The sequence below is a fragment of the Anabrus simplex genome, chromosome 1, assembly GCF_040414725.1.
Source record: "Anabrus simplex isolate iqAnaSimp1 chromosome 1, ASM4041472v1, whole genome shotgun sequence".
Classification (NCBI taxonomy): domain Eukaryota; kingdom Metazoa; phylum Arthropoda; class Insecta; order Orthoptera; family Tettigoniidae; genus Anabrus; species Anabrus simplex.
The window spans coordinates 1334012573-1334036479 of NC_090265.1; the positions used below are offsets into that span (position 1 = coordinate 1334012573).

General features: G+C 39.4%; 1 protein-coding gene across 1 annotated transcript in view; it reads right to left on the reverse strand.

Moving 5' to 3' along the window:
* Positions 1-23907, reverse strand: part of Rab1 (RAS oncogene family member Rab1) — a 72481-nt gene that overhangs the window by 45135 nt on the left and 3439 nt on the right. Inside the window, exons 2-4 of the mRNA XM_067152097.2 lie at positions 8848-8920; positions 6271-6318; positions 5895-5942 (exon numbers count right to left, since the gene is read on the reverse strand). Coding sequence (XP_067008198.1) covers positions 5895-5942; positions 6271-6318; positions 8848-8920 — 169 coding nt within the window. The remainder of the gene's footprint in view (positions 1-5894; positions 5943-6270; positions 6319-8847; positions 8921-23907) is intronic.

Sequence of the window (23907 nt, forward strand, 5' to 3'; positions counted from 1 at the left end):
AACTATTTCTATTGCATAACGCCTACCGAAACGTAATTTTAAATAATAGGCTTTCAGTGGCATGTCTTTTGAGACGCCTGATGTAACTAAAGCAATATTTATAGACTTGTTACTGTTAGGGTTTAGAGCGAGTGCCCTTCCTGACCCCAGATGATTCTTGAGATGAAAATCTCGACCCAGGATCGAATCTCTGCCTTCTAGGTGGGAAGCCGGAAGGTATACCACTGCTAATCACCTTGTTAATTCAAAATAACATCTAATTTGGAGCACTACATCCCCACTCATTTTAATTAATTCAAAATGCACATGTATTTAACACCGTAGAACCTTGATTATACGTTCCCAGAAACTGTTTTGCCCTATTATTCGTTCAAATGACGTGGTCCCGCGAGCATCCTAATTAAATCACGTTGTAAAAATCCCGCATTATCCGTTCCTCGAAGAAACGGTTTCCCGGATCAACCGTCCAGAAATTTCAGTCCCATCAACGCTAAATCTTTGATCACGCGTTTTTCAAGATACTGTATCTTACGAAAGGACGGCTACGGCATACTTAAGGATCTCGGTGTTGACGTCCCGTCATTGCGGTACCGGTAATTTGAAAAAGTACCATACTGTACGGTACTGGAAAAGCGATCGGCGGTGAACCTGCATAAGGGACCATCTTAGCATCGCATTTGGGTAGTATTGTTTAGAAAAATCATCGGAAATCAAAGCAGAGTACCCACGACAATTGGAAGGAGACCGAGTGCATTTTGACAGCTCTATTTGAAGACTGAACGAGTTTCGTCAAATGTTCGTACTTGCAAAACGTCTACACTATATCCAGGGTTAGACGTTTATTTTATTTTACTTTTTTCGAGTGTATTGCCGAACAGTTTTTCGGCATTTCCCTCAGGGCACTGTATAGTCACTGGGCTTTCAGGCAGGAATTGAAACTGCTCATTCTTAAGTAACACAAATTTAGTATTTCAATATTATCGTATACGATTATGTTATCGAGACCAGGACAGATGTTGCACCTTGCATACATAAAGCCACGGGAGGTTTTGGGATTGCCTATTACAGTTTTCGTCCTAATTAAAGACTGGGAATGTCGTGTTTTTGTATTAAAATGTTATAAAAGCCGCAGTCTTATCTGCGCATGTTACATTTAAACATTTATGTCATTTTGCACTCGTACTGACTTACAGCAAGCGCGCTTTCCAGCTGAGCTCAAGGTCGCGAATAATCGTAATTTCGGAAGTGTTGATATTTTTTCTCTTTCCAATTTGATTGTGATTAGTGACGGGAAGAACTAAATATAATGCATTCGAGAACTTGAGGATTGATACTTTCGAAACCTTATTCTCAAGTTCAACATAACCTTTAAAAGTCTATGTGGGCCTAATTTGCGCTGTACAAGATTTCCATAAACTGACTAAGAATAGTATACCGGTGACCAAATTACAATGGAAGATTTAAAAAAAAGGGATTTTGCCATCATGTTGGATACTTTTGTATCTAATGTGCTTTATTTTATTAGATTAGCGAATGAAGAACTACTTGTGGTCGATTGTTGTTTGGCTTGGCGTAACGGGTACCGGTATTAGATTTTTCGAAGAGTTTGGCTGATCAAAGTTGCTTACGGTAACTGAAATAAGTTTTCAAAGGAATATGACGAAGTTTTCGGAGGAAACTGACGAAGTTTCCCCGGTAAAACTGAAGGTAAAGTTTTGAGATTTTTAAGTCGCGTACCAGTAATAAAAGTCTGAAGCCAGATCCACTGTCTAACTTGCCTGGGTCTCACCCAGAAGGGCCCAGGTTCGATTACTGGCCAGGTCAAGCATTTTTACCCGGATATGAGGGCTGGTTCCATGTTCAGTCATTCTACGATTACGTTTAATTGAGGAGCTATTTAATGGTGATATGGCGACCCCAGTCTAGAGAGCCAGGAATAACGGCCGAGAGGATTAGTCACACTGACCATGCGTCACCTCGTAATCTGCAGGCCTTCGGACCGAGGGCGGTCGCTTGGTAGGCAGAAGGCCCAGTGGGACTGTAGTTTGGTTTAGGGACGTTTGTAAGATTATAAGTATACACATTTCATTTTTGTGATGTTTAGCCAAATTGTTGATGGTTTATTCGTTCCCGGATTTTTCGTTTTCCTGTGTTGTACGGTTTTTTTCCCCGGGGTCCCTCCAAAAACGGAGAATCGAGGTTCCACTGTAAATGAATGTGAATTTTAGGTGTCAAGCATTTAGATAACCCGTTTGAGTGGTTTAAGCATATCTGAAATAACATTACAGTTGATGGTAAAGTTTTAGAAGCTAAGGCGACTGCATTGGCGTTGAGGCTAGGGCTAATTTTCAAATGGATGGCTCCAGAAATTTAAAGAGTGACAACATAACGCGGCAAGCTGTGTGTGGACAAGCGGAATCTTAACATAGCAGAAGTTGGGGCGATGGAAAGAAAAGCAGCATATATCAAACTCATATGCAGCAAAGGGAGTTTTCTAACGTGGAACTAACTACATTATTCTTCAACGCAGATCCTAGGACTTTAATTTTCTGAGGGGATAAGTGTCATGGTGGAAGCCGTATTAAGATATATTGTCCTACTGTGCTGCAATTCCGATTGAAACGAAAAAATGTCACATTGAGAAAATTTGAAAATCCAGTGTTTCAGAAGAAGTATCTTCTGTGCGTTTACAGGGCATTAAAAAAAATGCCTAGAAGACAAATCATTTGAGGACTGCCTGAATTGTTTGGGAAGGAAAATGACCTAACAAAACAAAATTTCTTATACCAGTGTGCAGCACAAACAATGGGATATTAAACAATGTGCAACTTTTTTATCTGCCCACTAATATGATCGGCTATCTTCAGCCTCTTCGGTTTTTAACTCTTTCGCTGCGCTATTTTTAAACAGAACACTTACAGAAAAATGCAATTTTTTTGGTATTTTCCAAATGAACTGAAATTTAATTTTTGTTAAAGGTTAGTGACATTCAACACCATTGCACCATTTTTAACTCAAGTTTGGCAAACTAGCAGTGACATTTGACCTTGAAACACACATTACTGTGATACATCTCCGAACATGGAACTGGACACATTGCAGGCTGACCTGGGTAATTCTTACCAAAAAAATACTGTTTTCTCTTGCACAGTCCCTTTCCTTTCTCTGAACATTTTGCTGGTAATATGGAACAAACAACATAATTAGGTTTGTGACTTGTACTGCTGCTTCCTAAGAAAGTGTGTCTCCATCAGGCGTGCTTGAGGTATGTAATCAGATCTTCCTCGTTTCGCCAGTGGACTGCGCTGATACTCTCGTAGAAGTGTCAGATTATGACAGAATTTCTGAAGTCAGGAGCACTAATTGCCCTTTTTTGAAGCTTATTGTACAATATTCTTTCTCTCATTAGTGAAGTTTCAATGCCATCACTAATATCCCGCTAGTCTGAAACAAAATGAAGATCTTCCTCACTGTCATTACTAATGTTCTTCCGCTCGCTCATAGCTGCCGAGTGAAGCCTGGTATCGGCCAGACAGCTGACAGGAATGTTGGCGGGCGGGCGAAAGAAGATAAGTAAACATAGGTCCAGTATTCGTGGCAACGTTTTCAAACAATGCTTAGTACATAGTCAACACATGACTACAGATGTTTGTAGTATTAAATGCGCCTTTATTAAAGAAGCGCGTGGAAAATATATCAGGAAAGTACCCAGTCGACAAAAGTCGACTTCCGCAGCGAAAGAGTTAAAGGCAGGTATAGGAAAAGTCTGGCATGATTCCTTCTGCGAGAAATCTCCAGAAATATTCCATCAACGAAATGGAATATTATGGACTATTTGCAGAATTGCTTATGTAAAGGATACTATTTCTTCAGTCAAAGAACTGTTTGGTAAACCGTCAACTTAACCCCGGAAATGCTTATAATACAAGTGTACATTCGCTTGTAAGAGCATCGCCTTCTATGATCACAGTGCAGATGGTTTCGACAGGGATTCTTAGAAAAAGACAACTGAAGTAGATTCAAGTGACTTGGATAGAGGAGAGGCCAGTTCAATGTTTAAAAAAATATGTAAATATTTTGTGAACAAATAATAAAAGTTTATATCTGTTGTATAACATCATACAGTTTTTTTTCTTAATCAGTAAGTGGTGGTGGTGGTTTTTGTTTTAAGAGGAAGTACAACTAGGTTATCATCCTCTCTGAACAAATTATTGGAAAATAAATTTAAAATAAAACAAAAATAATTATTCAACGAAGGAATTTGGAAACTCACAAAATAAAACTATTATTGAATTAGGCCAAAAAAACACCAACGAATCAAAAGGGAAGATGCGTTCCCTGAGTAACAGTTCACTTGTAATTATCATACCCTTGATTAATCCACTGTTGCACATAAAGCAGATGAGATCAGCAGTAGTCCAAATCATTGGCTAGCAAGTGTTCTAGTGTTTCCTGCAGGCCGAGGCTCCGTCTTAGGCCAGAGATATCTGTGCACTCCGAGGATGTGGGCCACTTTACGATGTAAGAGTGCCGGAAAGAGAACCGCCACACAGTAGTTTTCTTAATTGCTCTCAGCTTGCTGTGAGCTGACACACCTAACCTCTTTGATTCCCAAGATGCCAAGATGGTTCAACATAGACGAGAAATACCCAACGTGGCTTGGAAGTCGCGCGGAAGTGATTCTGATGCCAGCATTACTTAACCTGGCTAGGTCATGAATCTCTTGTACCAATGAGTGTTGCGAGAAACAGGTTTCAATAGACTGCAGAGAACTTAACGAGCCTGTACACATAAGAAAATGGTATCTTTCGTCACCCAGTGCAAATTGCAGAGTTTCTGAGATGGCATAAAGCTCCACAATATACACGCTACATATAGTAGGAAGCAAGATCTTCCATGTTCATGTCAGTAACGAATGAGCAACCAACATTTCTCGATTTTAGACCCATCCGTGAAGATATGTCTTGTGGCTGGATACTAGTGAACGAAGCCCTGGAAACACCTCCGACAAACTGAGTACCCCGATGTGATCGAAAAAATCAACTTTTTGATCGTGGGAATAAAGACTGAATCCACGAGATTCGATTACCTGCTAGCACAACTGGAACTCAGATTCTTCAAGAACACATGGGATCTAGTAAAAAGTGGTAAGCAGAACAAATACTCTTTAGCCAAGGAAAGACTTAATGACTTTTTAGGAAAGTGAAGAAGAACATTTGTCCATAAGGATCTTCACAACATGAGCCATGTCTTTGTAAGGAATGATAAAGTGAAAGTTTTCCCTGGCCAGAAAGGAGTTACCTTCTAGGTGGCTCGCCCCAATGAAAACATCCCCCTAGGTGAAAGCTTTTCTTGTTTCTCTTTATTAAGACCCTTACAAAGAGCTGAAGCGCAAACCTAAATAATTCAGCCAACAAGTAGGACACCACTATTGTTACAATTGACCAACTGGCCTACATTCTTATGGATCCAAGCAGTGCTCATCAATAAAAGCAAAGCTCAACAGCACGTCCAACAGAGACCTCTCAAAACATTTCACCTCAAGGTGCAGTTAATACCCACGACTCAAAGACACCTGAGCTGGTCAAGTGGTGAGATTACCTGTTTGATTCATAGATAATTTTTAGTGACTTACATACTGAGGAGGGGATGAATGGTACATTTGTTTGTAAGAACATTGCCTTTTATGATCGCAGCGCAGATGGCTTTGACTTGCGGATTCTATGAAAAAGACAACTGAAGTAGATTTGAAAGACCTGGCTAGATGAGAGGCCAGTTAAATGTAAACAACAAATGTAAATACTTGATGAACGAACAATAAAAGTTTATTTTCTATTTGTACCACCATATGGGTTTTCTTAATCAGTATTAAAGTATTAAATACCCATACTTACTATTTGCAGTTTTATTGTTTTTCCGTCAAGTTCAATAGTTCGGATTTTCTGAAACAAAAAAAAAAAAAAAAAAAAAATTAGCAGTGCCACTCAGTATTAACACAGCCTACAAATTAAGGACAAGGCCACTATTGCTACAATTGACAGACTAACTGGCCTACATCCTACAGGATGACAGCCGTGGTATTTACTTGGACCTTATTTTATTGTATAAAATTATTTTATATAATATTTTATTCTGTGGGTCTTTCAAGAACATTTTAAATTGACTGTTTAACAAGTCTTATTTGATTGTAGCAAAAATTATCATTTAATCCGTGGATTTCAAAATATTCTTTTGGATCAAATGGTAAACATTGCAAAATAAAATACTCACAAAATCCACTCCAATTGTGCTGATATAGCTTTCTGTATATGTATCATCCTGGAAGAAGAGGAAAAAGAAAATGAACAAGGCATTCATTAAAGAATTTACTGAAATTTCCTTAAACTGTGATTATACATTCTTGAAACCAGGCAAGAATTAAAAACATTAGGTAATAATTCCTGCAGGAGTGACTTAATTCAGATCAAATTGCATTCAGTTTGACATTATTCTACCATTAATGGAAATTTTTATTTCCATTTTAGTACAGTCTCCAATGTTCTAGAAATTTATTCCTGGGTACTCAATTTACAGCTCATCTCTTTTGTATCGTTTCAAAATCTTTAGCTACTCAGATGGTCTAAGAAAAACTGTATTGGTCTGAATATGAGACTGTTAAGTGTACTAATAAAAACCGCAGTCTCGTATGCATAGCCTAACCAGTGTTTTCCCCAGAAATTTTCGTCAGCCAGGTGTCAGGAATGAGTAGCAGGGCAGAAAATAGGGCACAAAAAATGGATATGATAAAATTTCAGTTTATCCCCCTCAGGGCATTAATAAAGGCAAAATTTTAATGTTATCACAAACAAGACATAACAGTATTTTGAACTTCTAGTGTTATTACTATTTGTTCTTAATCATGTAACACGGGGTTTACCATTTCATTGCTGTGAAGAGCCATACGTTGGTGACATGCGGAATCTGACGAGATTCCGTGCTAATGTAGGCACCGCCTGCGCACAACACTACGCAGTAGTCAAGCTAAACATTTAAACTCTGATGTAATCATTGTTCTCCCTAGGACGTTTTTAATGGGCGGGCCGCCCTGCCGTTTTTACAGACAGTCCAGTTAACATAACCTAGTTATGTGCTAGTTACACATTAATACATTTGAGTCATTGGGTGCTCCAAATTTAAAAGTAATGACTGTAAAACTGTTTATTTAAATCAAATCACGTAGTGTCGTGCACGAGCGGTGCCTGAATTAACGTGAAATCGCATCTGAGCACTATTCCGCATAATGTCACAAACCCGTATGGCACTCCAGGTCTGAGCCCGCTGTTAAATGATTATGAAGGAGCAGTAAAACACTAAAAATTTAAAATACTCTTATGTCTTCAATTTTGCAGTTAATGTTTACCTGTCTGATATTGTTAATGCCCTGAGGGGAATAAATTGAAATTTTTCATATTCCATTTTTAAGTAGTATTCCCAACCCGGCTACTCATTCCTGCTACCCGGCTGACGAAAATTTCTGGGGAGAACACTATCATTGCTGCAATTATTCTGACAATGAAGATGTGTCTAAACAAACAGTATAGCATTGTTGTGTAAATACATAACTCTGTGGTGTAATTAATTTAGAGGGCATACGAAAAGAAAGTCTTAATAATGTAATTTTCCAATTGGAGTGTCCGGCTCCATGGCTAAATGGTTAGCGTGCTGGCCTTTTGTCACAGGGATCCTGGGTTCGATTCCCAGCAGGGTCGGAATTCTAACCATCATTGGTGTATATGTCTTCATTATTATTTCATCCACATCACGACATGCAGGTTGCCTATGGGTGTCAAACCTGCATTGGCGAGCCAAACATGTCCTCTGACACTCCAGGAACAAAGCCATACACCATTTCATTTTCAAATGAGGTGAAAACCAGCCAATTATATCTTCAACAAGAAATATACAATAAATCAACCATCCAGTGTAATGCAAGTATCTTATTACAATTTAATTCTTTTTACGAAGTGATTAGAAGGGTTATTCTTAACTGAGTAGTTTCTGACATACAAAAATCATTAGTAAAATTAAGTTTTCAAGTGTTAAAAAATTGGACTGTTCTACCATATAATAGACAGCCTGTCGAGCAACTATGTATGATCACTGAGCACAATACTGCCTGACAGGTGACTATGTATGGCAACGAGTTATCAATGCAGTTACCACAATGTTAACATTATTCTGAATACAGTGTTGTACATTTCCTGTTAAAGATATTTCCATTTTTCACTCCCAGTGGAAAAATATAGTAGTAACCACCTTTTCTTGCATTTCATATACACAGTTAGAAAATGACATGAAATTTAGTCGCATTCAAGCAATAATTAAACAATGTTTAATTGATCAGATGTAGACTACTTTCTTTTCAAAATGATAAAGACAGCGAAGACTAACAAAACACAAGTGCATTTATGTTAGGCATAAATTCTAACATATATTCAACAACTAACTGTATTCGCTGTATTTCCAGTCACTTTCAACAAATTATCTGTTGGTCACTTAGCTTAAAATGCTCAAAAAAAATGCTTGTTATCAACAGCTCAGTTTAAGACTTTTAGAATGCTTCTGATAAAACAAATGATAAAACAAACCCCAGTGGATTGTTAAATGAGTTGGCATGGTTAGTTCTTGGTTACTCTGTCTCAAGATGGTTAATATCCTTTACAGGTCCCAAGTACCCTATTCAAAGTTTTATATCACTGGAAAATGAACACAAAGTAGTTCTGCACTTTTTTCTGTGCCTGTTCATGAATACATTTAACAGCAAACTCTGGTCAAACAAGTTCTTTGGATTTCATGAGAAATACTTACAGCAAATCTTAAGAGTAAGCAGGATTTGCCCACACCAGAGTCACCAATCAGCAGCAATTTAAACAGATAATCACTGAAACAGAGTAATAATATTAAATTAAACAAGACATTTAACACTTCTATCAATTTACTACATTGGCTTGTGATCACAATGGCCCAAGTGTCTTAAAAGATGCAACAATTTATATTGAAGACCCAGGAACACCTGTATCTGTCGAGGGATTTGGTTAATCCACATGTTAATTATTCTCATCTAAAATCATATTCATACCGAGAAATGCCCTTTCATAAGCACAGCAGAAATTAAGAAACTGCCACGTGGAACCATTGATTTCAGCTCTTCAGCTGAAATACTTGCTCTCAGGTCGAAGGATAACAATGTTGTTCTATGGTGAAAATAGAGAGGGAACCTGCTCTAGATGGTCCAAGGAAAAGAAAGGAAAGGTGATCAAACAACCTACACTTTTTGGCTCCTATAATAAAGAATGGGTGTGTGTGTGTGTGTGTGTGTGTGTGTGTAGATCTAATAGATCAGTTAGTGGCAACATACAGAACCAGAATACGTCAAAAAAATGGTATTGGCCAATCTTTGTTTACTTACTGGACATTTGTATTGTCAATGCATGGCTGATAATTAGAGACGGGAATTTGCCTATTTTATTCCTGTGTTCAGAAACATAGGCTTTTGAGATATAAATCCGTTTTGGGGTCCTTTAAGCTAGATTTCGTTGGTTTTATTGTGCCTATAAATGCCTATTTCAGGGGTTAATGCCTATTTTGAGTATAATTGCCTATTTGATGCCTTTTTAATCTATTTTAAAGAAGCTGATTTTCTTCCAGTAACTGATGTGCTCTACAGAGTTATCTTCTCATTTCTCAACGTCTGTGTACCCCACGAACAAAAATGGGAATTTTCGGAAGTCACCAGAAATAGTTCTTGGGAAATTTCCGTCAGGAGAAACAAGGAACAATTTGACAATGTCGAACTACGTTTCACAACCCATATCCCTTATACCTCCTTCTCGATGTGAACTGTTGTACGCGTACGATTTATCTTCAGAACATGTTGCGATTTATTGTGAAGAAGTGTCTGTGGCAATGCCCCCCAAAAAAATCACCGGGCGAGTTGGCCGTGCGCTTGGGGGCGCAAAGCTGTGAGTTTGCATCCAGGAGATAGTGGGTTCGAGCCCCACTGTCGGCAGACCTGACGATGGTTTTCCGTGGTTTCCCATTTTCACACCAGGCAAATGCTGGGGCTGTAACCTTAATGCCACGATCGCTTCCTTCCCACTGCTAGACCTTTCCCATCCCATTGTCACCATAAGACCTATTTGTGTCGGCCTTACGCAAAAAAAAAAAAAAAGTAATTGCAAAGAAAAATCGTCGAAGTCCTACTACCTGAAGCGGTGGATCACAGGTGATCCCAATTTCACAACGGATAGAAGGGTAGTCTTCTGCCAAGTTCACTGTAAGGAGGTAAGTTCGTTTGTTCCTTTTATCCTTTTTTTGTGACAACTACTATCGCATTTCATTGTAGCATTTATAGGCCTATTAAATTACATATTGTGAAAAGTTGTTTTGTTGCAATAATGTATTAGTCGTGAACTTTCAATAATTTATGTTGCTAAAATTTAAATAATAAATACTGAACGAGGAGTTAGAACGCCGGTGGTCTCTTGTCACAGAGTGGATGAAAATTAAAAATCGGTATTTTGAGCTCTGATTCATTTCTTGTGAAAAATAGAGATTTACAACTGAAATATTTTCTTTCTTTCTTTCTTTCTTTCTTAATCTGTTTACCCTCCAGGGTAGGTTTTCCCTGGGACTCAGCGGTGGATCCCACCTCTGTCTCAAGGACAGCGTCCTGGAGCGCGAGACTTTAGGTGGGGATACAACTGAGGAGGACTAGTACCTCGCTGAGACAGCCTCATCTATGCTGAACTGGGACCTTGTGAAGGCATGAGAAGATTGGAACGGACATGCAAAGAAGAGGGAAGGAAGTGGCCGCGTCCTTAAATTATCGTAGCCGGGCTGAGTATCTCAGACGATTAAGGCGCTGGCCTTCTGACCGCAACTTGGCAGGTTCGATCCTGGCTCAGTCCAGTGGTATTTGAAGGTGCTCAAATACGTCAGCCTCGTGTCGGTAGATTTACTGGCACTTAAACTCCTGCGGGATTAAATTCCGGCACCTCGGCGTCTCCGAAAACCGTAAAAGAGTAGTTAGTGGGACGTAAAACAAACAACATTATTAAATTTTCGTTGGTTACATCCCAGCATTTCTCTGGAGGAGAAGTGGGAAACAGCTGAGGTGGGAATCGAACCCACCTCTACTCAGTTGACCTCCCAAGGCCGAGTGGACCCCGTTCTAGCCCACATGCCAGTTTTCAAATTTCGTGGCAGAGCCGGGAATCGAACCCAGGCCTCCGTGGGTGGCGGCTAATCACGCTAACTACTACACCACTGAAATTTAATTTTTAAAAATCTTGAGTAACTTCCACTAGCGCTATGTGTAGGCTCTAGTGAACTCTATTACGCTTCCGCTAAGCCTTTGCGAAACATAGGATGAAGATCGAATGTGGTGTCGCTAGGACGATGTCACAGAGACTAGACATACAGGATGGCATGGCGTTAGCTCTAGCATCCCATCTAGAGTTTGCTAAATTGTGAAAAAAGTAAGGTCATGGGTGCATGCCACGACAGATAAAAATCACGCGGTTTTCTAATTTTCAATGAGGGTCACAACCTTGTGGGCACACATGATGCAGGATCTATTGCAGGCAACAGAAAATAGTCTTCATGATAGCTGAACCGGCTGACCAAAGCCGGCGAATAGCAACATACGTATAAAATGTTCACAAATCTGAGATGTATAATGCCTCCGTTTTAATTTTTCTATACAAGTAAGAATAGCCGGCCCCGTGGTGTAGGGGTGGTGTGCCTGCCCTTTACCCTGAGGCCCCGGGTTTGATTCCCGGCCAGGTCAGGGATATTTTACCTGGACCTGAGGGCTGGTTCGCGGTATACTCAGCCTACGTGGTTAGAATTGAGGAGCTATCTGACGGTGAGATAGCGGCCCCGGTCTCGAAAGCCAAGAATAAAGGTCGATAAGATTTGTCGTGCTGACCACACGACACCTCGTAATCTGCAGGCCTTCGGGCTGAGCAGCCAACACTTGGTAGGCCAAGACCCTTCAAGGTCTGTAGTGCCATGGGATGGAGTTTTATACAAGTAAGAATACTGCTAGGGGCAGCTTGGGGAGTCCCTGGCAAGTATATAGGAAGGATCTCTCCTCTACGCTACTCAGATATCGCTTCACGTCATTTTTATTATTTTTTCACCCGGTGAACTCTACAGGAAACTGCCAGATTTTAACTGAACATTTTGGAGGACATTTACATGTAAATTACGAATTCTCTTGTTCCTACTTTAAAATTTTGTATTTCTAGAAACATCATCTCTAATAGTCTTTTCCTTTTATGAAACAAATGCATGATTATACTAAGCATTATTGAAATTAGCCCACCTGTAGAAATTTAAGATATAGGAACATTGTAATTTAAGTCAATTTTATTATTTTTCAGATCAAATGTGAAAAGATACCATATAGATCAACATAGAAATACTGCGATGCTTTTGACACGAGTACAGAAAGCTGTGTCATCGCAGCTTTTCTACCTGTCCACTGTAAACAGCGACCAACAACAATTTTATAATAGACCAGTGCACTGCAATGGTGAGAGCTAATATCCCCCTGCATAAACTGGAGCATTTTTAAACTTCAACAAGCTGCCAGGAGCAATCACCGAGTTGGAGACGAGTGGCGTTCCAATGGTGGTATCTTTTAGGATTGTGGAAGAAGTCAGGAGAAATTTTGACCGAACCTCTGGGAAGATAGCCGCTGTCAGCAAAAAGTTCAGTAAGAGTCCTGCAGCAGAATCCATGATGGAAAGGGACGGTAAACGTAGCCATGGTACTACGAGGTGAGGTAAATGAAGCAGTTTAACTAAAACCAGATGAAGTGGCTTCATTGAAATTTCGTCCAATCACTTCCTGTGACGTTGAGAGATCTTTCTTTCAGTACAAAACAGTCTCTCCGACAGGAGAACAAGATTGTTACTGGAAAACAGAAAATTAGCTTGTTGTAAATTCCTTTTATAGTAATTGAGTTATTAAATTATAAGCATTTTTCATGCCTATTTTACACGTTAGTGCCTATTTACATGCCTATTTTGGCCAATTTAAGAGCCTATATGCCTGCCTATTTTAACTGTTTTTAGTGCCTATGATTCTCGTCTCTACTGATAATGCATAAAGCCTTGCCGGATGATAAATCGCAAAGTCTCCTTAGGTATCGAAGGGATGAATGTGTTAGTTTGCTGAAGACTCATGGAATTGCTTCTAGAAGGGGAAAACAACCGTGTGATCCCAACACAGATAGTCGCATTGATGGAAGGAACCACTCACTGGATTATTTCCGTGAGCATGGAAAAGAAATGTCGCCAGTGTTCAGGTAAAGCAAAATTCATATGCGACAAATGTGATGTAGGCCTGCACCCAAAATGTATCAAGGCCTACCATTCATACTAGAAAAACAGTGGTGGTATTATGCCTCAGGCAGTTTCCTTGAAGAACTCTACAGACTGACGCTGAGTATTATGAAAAGTGTGATAGAACAGAATTTTGAGCAAAAAGTTTATATCAACAATTGAGCATGTTTCTTGTATATGAGTGTATTTCTAACTAACATTCTGACAAATTCAACAATAAAGGAACTATTGTTGTCTGTATTGGTCTTTTATTACCGAGTCTTCTTTTCCTCTCCCTCTGTGTATTTTATCTTTGCATGTGATCAGATTTCTCAGATCGCACCTCCCTACCAAAGTACGTAATATACCGTGTTCTGTGCATAATAGATATTTAATGTACTTATAAATGGTTAAGAAAAAACAAAACCTAACCTAAAATGTGACCAGGAAACTTTATGCATTAATGGGTTTACTGTACTTTCAGTACGCCTGTTCTATTTTTAACTTTTTGCAGGTTAACCGTAATTTTACTTATCCGGGAAGCCTTAACCCTACACTATTCCGGTTAATTGAGAGTTGAGTGTAGTCCTATTTCTATGACATTCTTTTCTAACACTTTTAACAGCTACGACAGACAGCTTCAGATCACTTCTACCATGTATCACTTTGGTTTCCACATAGAGCTCATCTGGTTTCATCACCACCACGTCTAAAATATTTTCCCCTCTAGTTTGCTCCATCACTTTCTGATTCAGCTGTCCTTCCCATAACTTATTCACCATTTGTTGCTCATGTTTTCCGCTGTATGCATTCCCCTCCCAGTTAACATTTGTCAGATTCAGATTACCCACTACAATAATATTCCTTTCTATGTCGTTCCCCACATAGTTGATTATCTTATTACAATTTAGCATCAGCACCAGCCTTGTCAGGCCTGTGCATCCCAAAAACATCAAGTTGCCTATTGTCTAGAGCAGGGATGGCAAACCTTTTCCAACCAGGGTGCCATTTAAAGTATAGTTTATTATTCTGAACTGTCTACTGTGCCACTTATTTTCTCTGGAATGGCTACAAACCCCCACCTCCACAACTTCTATCCATAATTCCAAATTATGCTTCATAATATGTTATATACATATCTTGTAAAATAATACATTTGATTGCCAGTTCCGTGGTCATATTTTGGAAATCTGCAAAAATACTTTATTAAATGTGTTAGTTTTAAGAATCTTCTTCCTAACAGCTTTTCCCACATCTGTAGGGTCGCGGGTGCCAACTGTGTCGAACGTGTGGATTTATCCCTGTTTTACTGCCGGATGCCTTTCCTGACGCTAACCCTATATGGAGAGATGTAATCACTATTGCGTGTTTCTGTGGTGATTGGTAGTGAAGTGTGTTGTCTGAATATGAAGAGGAAAATTTTGGGACAAAAACAAACACCCAGTCCCCGGGCCAGAAGAATTAATCAGAGGCGATTAAAATCCCCAATCCAGCCGGGAATCGAACCCGGGACCCTCTGAACCCAAGGCCTCAATGCTGACCATTCAGCCAATGAGTCAGAATGTTAGTTTTAAGAATACCCAACATTATTTGTAAAAGAAATACAATAAGCATTCACTGTAACACCCTTAAGTATTAATAGATATAGAAATAAAAAACGTTAATATTGCAAAAGGACTTCAAGTGGAATATCGTTCTCAACTTTAGTGTGAAACTTGTTGCTGAATCTTAGTAGCCACGTCATTTATGTTAGGTTCATAACCTGTTGTCTTCCATAACAGAAAAGAATCACTTAGGTCTGAACCAAGACGGTAGAAAAAATTTGCTCGCAGGCGTACTGATTACCCAAACAAAGTAAGTAGCGCTGTGCCAAGTTTCTTTATGGCCGAAAACATTTGTAGGAGGCTGTTCCACTGTTCAAGTATTAAGTTCTCCGGCTTCTGTAGAGTACAATAGAGTAAAATAATATATTATTATTATTTTACTCTATTGTAATCACAGTTCAATACGGATCTATCATTATGAAACTTATTTCTTTTAATTCTGTAGAGTATTCACCATCAACAGCACACTATTTTCACCAATCAACGAATTTGTTCACCCGTATACTGTACTGCTTTCTTGAAATTCAGTCAACTCCATTTGAATGGATGAAAACCATAACAGTATAAGTGACATTTTTAAAAAAATTATTTAAGTGCAGGATGTAACTCCGGGAGGATGTATCCTTTCACCAGCAAAGAGATACAAGTGATAGCAGTAATATTCTGCGCTCTAGTGATGGGTGGTTAACTACAAATAGCATTCTTTATGAGTTAAGATGACCAAAATGCTACTTACACCGTTATGGTTTTCATCCATTCATTTGTAAACTGTCAATTTCTAACCACACAAAAAAAAATTTGACCTTAATATCACTCATTTGGGCAATATGAGGTTTTGAAATAAAGTGCAATAGTTTCTCCAAATCTAGAAATTGGGATTATCTCTTGGCAATTATTGTCTTACGAAATTCAAAACAATGAACAGTTATTCACTAAGAATAATTACTGGCTGATGACAACCATACACAAGCCAAAGTTCACTAACTGACTGATGTGGGCGAACAAACGGCTCTCCGACCGCATCTGACATTTATCTCGGTGACTTCTGGACCTATAAGTGTTGCCATAATGCACTTCCGAATGGAAGTAGAATTTAGGTTGTTGGTATTTATTTCTTAAACCTGAAACACTATGACTGTACGTTGCATGGGATATGTATAGTCTATAATACAAGACTTGTATAAAAATGTTATGTGCATGTGGCGTGCCACCGAAATCGTGTTCGCGTGTCATCTAGTGACATGCGTGGCATAGGTTCGCCATCCTTGGTCTAGAGATTAGTCTTGCATCTAGAATTTCATGTTCCTCTTCCTTAACTTTTTTGTAGCTAACAAATTCTTTCACCAGTTCATTCCTAACCCGTCTCCACGATAAATACTGCAGTTCAGTGAGAAAATGTCCGCACCCTTATAGATACACTGCAGGGGGAAAAACATGCAACATCTTCAAGGACAAGGTCATTTTATTCACAAGCGATGTGATAGCTCATCCAGGCAGGAGTATATGATTACAAACTCAGACCAAATGACACACGTCACAGTAAAGGGTGCCCAAACCGTTTCATCAGCACACACAGTGTTATCCCCTCCAGCAGCAATGCAGGCGTGTATTTGCAGATACAAACGAGCATGAAGGTGTCGAAAGGCATCCTGTGATAGATTGTTCGAAGCATCTTACACCTTTTGATGCAATTCAGCAATGGTTCTTGCAGGCTCTGGAGAACATGTAAGCTTTTTTTTTTTAAAGAATAAAATTTACTGTATCCACCTATTCAATACAATTCACAGTTTATAGTGATTAAATTCTAGATGAATTATATACACTTTTCAGGTACATGTTTCACCCTTTTTTTGGGCATCTTCAGCCTACTGACAATCTTAAGGTCAAGCCCAAGGCCTTGTTTGAATATACATTTAAACTTAATTCTTGTAGAATTTAATCACTATAAACTGAATTGTACAGAATAGGTGGATACAGCAAATTTTATTCTTGAAAGAATTTTACTTATTGTTATCTTCAATACAGAACAGACAGATTTGTTACTGGTAACATGTAAGTTCCCACTTCATCATATCCCATGTGCGTTTAACTGGCAAGAGATCCAGTGATCTTGCTGACCGAGCAATTGTTGTACACCACTGAGCATGTTGCATCCCACCAGTCGTATGTGCACGTGCATTGTCCTGCTGTAAAAGCACATCACGTTCCTGTCAAAGAAATGGCAGTAGCATGGGGACAACAACCTATGCAATGTAGCTGGTTATGTTACCCTGCAGAAACACCAATTGTGACGAGTTGTAACAGATGGGCACGACGTCTTGGCAGGTGTGCTATTTACGAACTGATGAGCCCAAATTACCACAATGGGGCTAAATGCTGGCAACCAGGAATGAGTTAGCTGGAAAATTTGTAATATCCAATAATAGACCAACTAGGCCTCTACTGGTAAAATGTACTCATCCGGGACAAATATTTTGGGTTCCCTATGGGAATCAACATTTATATCATTCCCCTTGGCAATCGACTCTTAAGACACCAGAGTAGCCATACTTGGCAGTGTCATGGCATCAGTCGTAGTCTGGTCAAAGGCAGATAGTTCCTAATAGTCCTTGGTGACAGCAAGTGCAACATGCGACTAGATGCATGCATTTTTTTTTTCCCCCCAGCAGTGTATATAGCCTATATTTTGAAAGAGCATCAGCACATGTACTGTGTGTGACCATAAGGATCCTGAATTTGATAAAAACGCTACGCTAGTAGACGTTATGTTACAAACTTGGGGAAAAAACCTAATAAGCCATGATTTGATTCCTATTACAATATCTTGCAAATATACCTCTACCAAATTAATTCTATTCCTTTCTTTACAATACTTCTACAGTTTAACACTAACAATTTTATGTCATCCTTACTTGACTTCACGCTTCCTATACTGCCATCACCGATCCCTAGTCCACTGTTTCCCTGGATGTACCTCCCTGTAACTCTTCTAAACAAACCCCAAAGCTTATATGTACCATTGCAGTTCAAGTGACGGCCATCTCAGCGTAGATCCCTGTGTCCTACCCACCCATTATGATCTACAAATCACACTCCTAATTTCCCCCACATACCCATTCCATAGTCTCATTTAAATCCCCAATCACTGTATTCAGTATCTCTCATACACAGTATCCAATGATAATCTGTTTCCTTAAAATTCTTCCATGCTACCATACTGTATGAAGCGATTCAAACAGAAAATATTGCTCTGTTCCAACTGTTACATGTTCCATGACTTCTCGTGAAAAGAAGCACTGAAATACGTCTAAAGCCATCGGTTCATCTTGAACCCGATGAAATGTCATCAAAACTGCACTACAGGACCAAACATTATTTGTGCGCCATTGTAATAACGCAGGTTCAGAAAATTCTTTTCCTGATTTGCAGAGCTTGTAGTTGAGTCTCAGCACTATCACTAGCATGTATAATCACTACCGAAACAACAGATATCTGAGTACTCTTCTTCCAATTCAAGAGTATTTACAGCTTCTATACGTTTGAACTGTGAAAGCATGTGCCGTCTGCTACTTGAAGCCATTTTCACAAACTCTGAACACAGGTACTTTGCGGGGCTGCCAACCTAGGTTGTACACTAAGCTGAGTGGATTATTTCAGGTATTTCACTGTAGATAGCATTAAAATGCAGTAGATCTTTATTGGAGTAATCACATACACAGAACTGTAAATGAAGGTTACAGATCACTTCAGAGGGTTATGAAGAATTAGGAGTTGTAGTAGGGACGTAAAGAAGTCTCTGGTAAGAGTATGCTTCCAGCATATGGAACCCTCAGCACAATTACTGTATTCCAAGAACTGGAAAAAATCCACACTAAAAGCATTCTATTTGTTCTGGGTGATTTCTGACAAAAAAAAAAAAAAAAGTTAAAAATGTTGTCAAGTTTGGGCTGGGAAGACTTGAGAGCTAGGAGGCTAGCTCCTCGACTATGCAGCATGTTATGAGTTGTCAGTGGCGAGATGCCGTGGCAGGGCATTAGTAGATGAAGTTTGAGTGGTGTTTTTAACAGTAGGAAATGAAGATAAAGTTGGAATTCAAGAGGACAAAATGGAGCAAATATTCGTTATAGGAAGAGGAAATATGTTGAACCTACACTTGAGGAGGAACAATATGGATTTAGATCTCATAGATCAACTATAGACCTCATTTTTGCCACCAGTATGCTCTATGAGAAGTACTGGGAGAAAGGTAAAGCACTGTTTTTCTGGACATCGAGAAAGCATATGACCATGTACCACGCAGGCATATATGGGAATGTTTGAGACATAAGAAAGTGCCTGATGACATAGCACGAGTACAATTATATGATGAAACCAAATGTTGTGTCCAGGTCCAGGATGGAAGGTTAGGTTGGTTTGAAACGAAGAGTGGAGTCCAGCAAGGAAGTTGTCTTTCACCACTTCTCTTCATAATCACAATGGATGAAGTTTTAAAAGCAGTTAAGAGAAAGGATCCAACAACTAATGCCCTGATTTTTGCTGATGTAATAGTATGGGGTGAGACAGAAGCGGAAGTACAAACTAGACTAGATCTCTGGCATGAAGCTTTTACAACCTTTGGTCTCAAAATCAGCAAAACGAAGACAGTTGGCTTGGTGACGAGTAGAAACTCTCCAACTGTTCATCTAAGAATTGGAGATGAGATGGATATTGTACCGTATTTACGTACTGTCATCAGACAATACCATACATCAAGAGTTTAGTAACAATACAGAAAGCTTCCAAATTCTATCACATTGTACATCAAATACTTTGGGATGAAACATTTCCGTTAGTTCCAAGATCAGCTTGTACAAAATATATCCAGTACCTATACTGACGTATGGCCTGGAAGCAGCAACACTTACTGGACCAACAAAGAGTCTTCTTCAGTCAAAGGAAATGAAGTTCCTCCGTTCTTGTCTACAAAAAACAAAAATGGATAAAATAAGGAATGTGGATATCCGACAACAGCTTGGATTGGAAAGAAGCTTGCTGGAGACTCTAGAAGTGAAGATATTGCAATGGTATGGTCACATGAAAAGAATGAACTCCCACAGGATTCCTCGAACATACTTTGACCACAATGTTCTTGGGAAGAGACCAAGAGGAAGACCTCGTGATGTTTGGAAAAAACAGATAATGAAGGACCTTTAAATTAGAGATGCAAGCTGGTGTCGCATATATGAGCAGCATCTGTGGATGGATAGAACAAACTGGAGGAGGCTCGTACACAACCGCACCCAGCTTGCTGGAGCGAAGAAATGATGAGGAAGGGGAGTTAGGGATTGGAATAATTTACCAAGGGAGATGTTCGATAAATTCCAAATCCATTAAAAAATTATCTAAGATTAGACTGATAGTAAATCTGCCAGCTGGGCGATTGCCATAAGGATGTATCAATTGCGATTGATACAGAGAACTATTACCATCACTTAGTGGTGCAGAACCTTGTAAGGGAACTACGTCTCTTCACATTACGCGATATCTTCCACGCATTGTCTCACAGAGTTGGCAAACTCTGCCTGATCCTTAGATCTTATGGCGACGATGGGACAGGAGAGTCCTAGGAGTGGGAAGGAAGCGGCTGCGGCCTTAAGGTACAGCCCCACCATTTGCCTGGTGTGAAAATGGGAAACCACTGAAAACCATCTTCAGGGCTGCCGACAGTGGGGTTCGAACCCACTACCTCCCGAATACTGGGTACTGGACGCAGGTTGGTGAAATCTGATTTATTATCAGGACAAAAGCAATTCTCTCTGCATCAAAGTTTTAATTCTGAAAGCATAAGCATCTATGTGATCAGTTCAAAAGCATTCAACCTTTCCCCTAACAGAAAGATCAAAGAGCATGTTTAGTTCGACCTCTTATCTTCAAATAATTAGAAACGGAGTATAATCACTGTTGTCTGTCTTCCTTTACTACACATACCCACCTTGACAAAGCCAACTACTCTCCTGGGTAACGTGTCCTCCTCCATTTGCCTCACATGACCACCATTACCAAATCTAGTTTGTGCACACTGTTTCATCCATTGAGGTCATTCCAAATTTAGACTATCTCTTAAATCTGAGTACCCTCCAGTCATTGTCCCCCCCACCGTTCGTTCAAGTCATTCTCACTACTTTCTGATCTGGTACTTATGAGCACGATATCCTGTATCCACCCAGCATTTACTCCCATACATCAAAGTCGGTCTGAAAACAGACTGATGTAAAGACAGTTTCGTCTGGAAGCTGACTTACAGAATACCGTTGATCGCAACTGGAATGCAGGCTCTCAAATACAGTCTGCCACCAAATTGAATTCTTCCCTGCCACTTTATACCTTAGTGTAGATTATCCATATACAGTAAACTATGAACAAAGGCCTTGTCTAATCCCTGTAAGTACCCTGAACCAAGAACTCATTCTACCATCAATTCTCACAGAAACCTGATTGCTAACAAAGGCCTAGAGATAGTTCACTACAGATCAGTGGTCTGTCCCATCAAAAAAACTCTGGAATACCCGCATACTCCAAATGGATTTCCCGAATCAAAGTCTGTTATGATATAGTCTACCTACCCCTACCCTTCTGCATGTAGCCTTGTGCTTCAAAACTGTATTCAAAGCTGGTAATCCCATACTAACACAGAAGTCCAGTAAACGCTTCCCATTCCTATTTTCTGCAAGGAATAAGTATGGGATTGACGGCTGCTTTAACATGTGTACTCCATCTGTGATGGGGATGGAGTGGGAAGAAAGCATTAGCATGTCTTTATAACCCAGAATTTGATCAATCACATGCAACTAACCACAAAAGAGCGCAGGCCAGCAAAGAGAAGGGAGGAAAAGCTAAAGACAATATCGCCGTTTTCATAGCATATGCAGCGAGAGAGAGTTTTCCCCAGCAGTGTTCACTGTGCTGACAGTCTTAAGAGTGAAGGTTACTTTGTGTTTACATGTGTATGTCCATGTGTATAACTGTACTGTCCTTCATGAACAGTTTTGCTAAAGACTTGTGCATAACAGCGTAGTTATAGTTGTAGGCCCTGCAGTTAATTTTTAAATACTGCTTTGGTACCGTATATTATATGCCTAGCATATTCAATTTTAGTCCAATGGCAGAACGTGAAGAGAGGAAATGTTTTGGCCGAGACATTCCTATACAGGGACAAACTCAGGACGTTATTTGTTACGTACCATACTACTTTGAATGGGAGAAAGGTAATAACAGTCCTCATTTCCGTAAATATGTTAAGATAGAACTGTAGCTGCAGTTAGAGCAAGCAAAAGAACATTGTAGTTAAAATAGGAAAAGACATCTATGATTATTGTAAACAGGCAGCTCTAGTACAGGATTTATTGACATTGATAAATATTTGTTCTTGCCGCAAATACTATTATCTATTACATGTGGTATTTATTTCATTTTACTTTAAATATCTGCTTAAATTATTTAAAATACATCTTTAACATATAGTACGGACCTTGCCGCAAAGAGGCCTTCGTTGAGTAATGCAACATGGCAACACCAAACGTCTCTCTCGAACATCAATCCCATTCTAGTTCTGCATGAACAATAGCTTTCACATCTTCCCCACATTTACCCCATCTTCTCATATCCGTCAGTTCTATGTACAATTCTTACACTGATATCACTCATTAACATAATTCTATCCTTGCTATTGACCTGACTACAATGCCACTCAAGACTTGTCAATTTCATCCTCTCACATGCACCCTCTCAGACAATTCTCTTCCCAACTCCTCCATCTCTTAAATCTACCACATCTTTTACAGACACTTTAATAAATTACTTTTCTTGCATAATCCATGGAAAAAATTGCTAAACAAGCCATACATTAACTTTATGTACCTAACAAGAAAATACTCATGTGTGTATATATGTGTATACCTATAGCTGGCAGCTCATTTTTCCTCGTCTCCTAAGGCTGTCATTTTTTGCACTTAGCCTACAGTTGTCACCCATACTGCATGATGTAACAAAATAACTTCCTCTTCAATCAACTAATCATTATTTAAGTTGCAGCCTAAACATTAGATATCCTGTACATAACCAGGATACTTTCCCCTAGCCTTGTACAGAAGAGTAGGTTTTTGTACCCTGTATTTTGAAGCTGCCATATTTACTGGCATTCCTAGTTTCACCTCATCCAATGCAGCAGCCATGGCTGACAAAGGGTACTTTAGAATGCAGCAGCCATGGCTGACAAAGGGTACTTTAGAATTTTACTTTGTTGAGGGCCATTCTATATCACCACCTGAAAGTTAGGTGTGACAAAAATTTTTTTTTTAAATACACACTGCATCTACTCTGGGTTATGGTTTATATCAGTTGCCAACACCTGACACATGGTGTCAGCTTCAGGTTCCCTTACTGGAGAATCACATGAAATAGGCCTATTATATCTAGCTAGTATTATGTCCAACCCTTGTCACGTATCTATAGGATCAGGTACGAAGCAAGATGAATCTTCGTAGCCAGTTTTTACGACTTCCTCACGTCAACCTCATCAAAGGAGTTAGAGATGAAATGAATGACATGATACAACAGTAGGAAGGGAAAGTGAAACCCGGTCTGTCAAATAGCACCAAGAGGTCTGCTCAAGGTTTCACGTTTCCATCTGGTGGACTGATCACCATCAACAGTCATTTCCCCTCACTCCAAGTGAGCACTGCAGAGGTTTGAAATTCAATCCAGGCTCTTGGCGCACAATCTAGTGAGCTGATGGTGAATAATTTTTACCAACAGGATTCAAACCGGCTAACCACAGTGTCAGACCATAGACTATGCCTTTAATGATCATGGCCACCATACCTATATCTAGCTGGTATAAACTAAGTTTCTAATTTGAAACGGATCAAAATAATTTTTGACCCTACACTGAC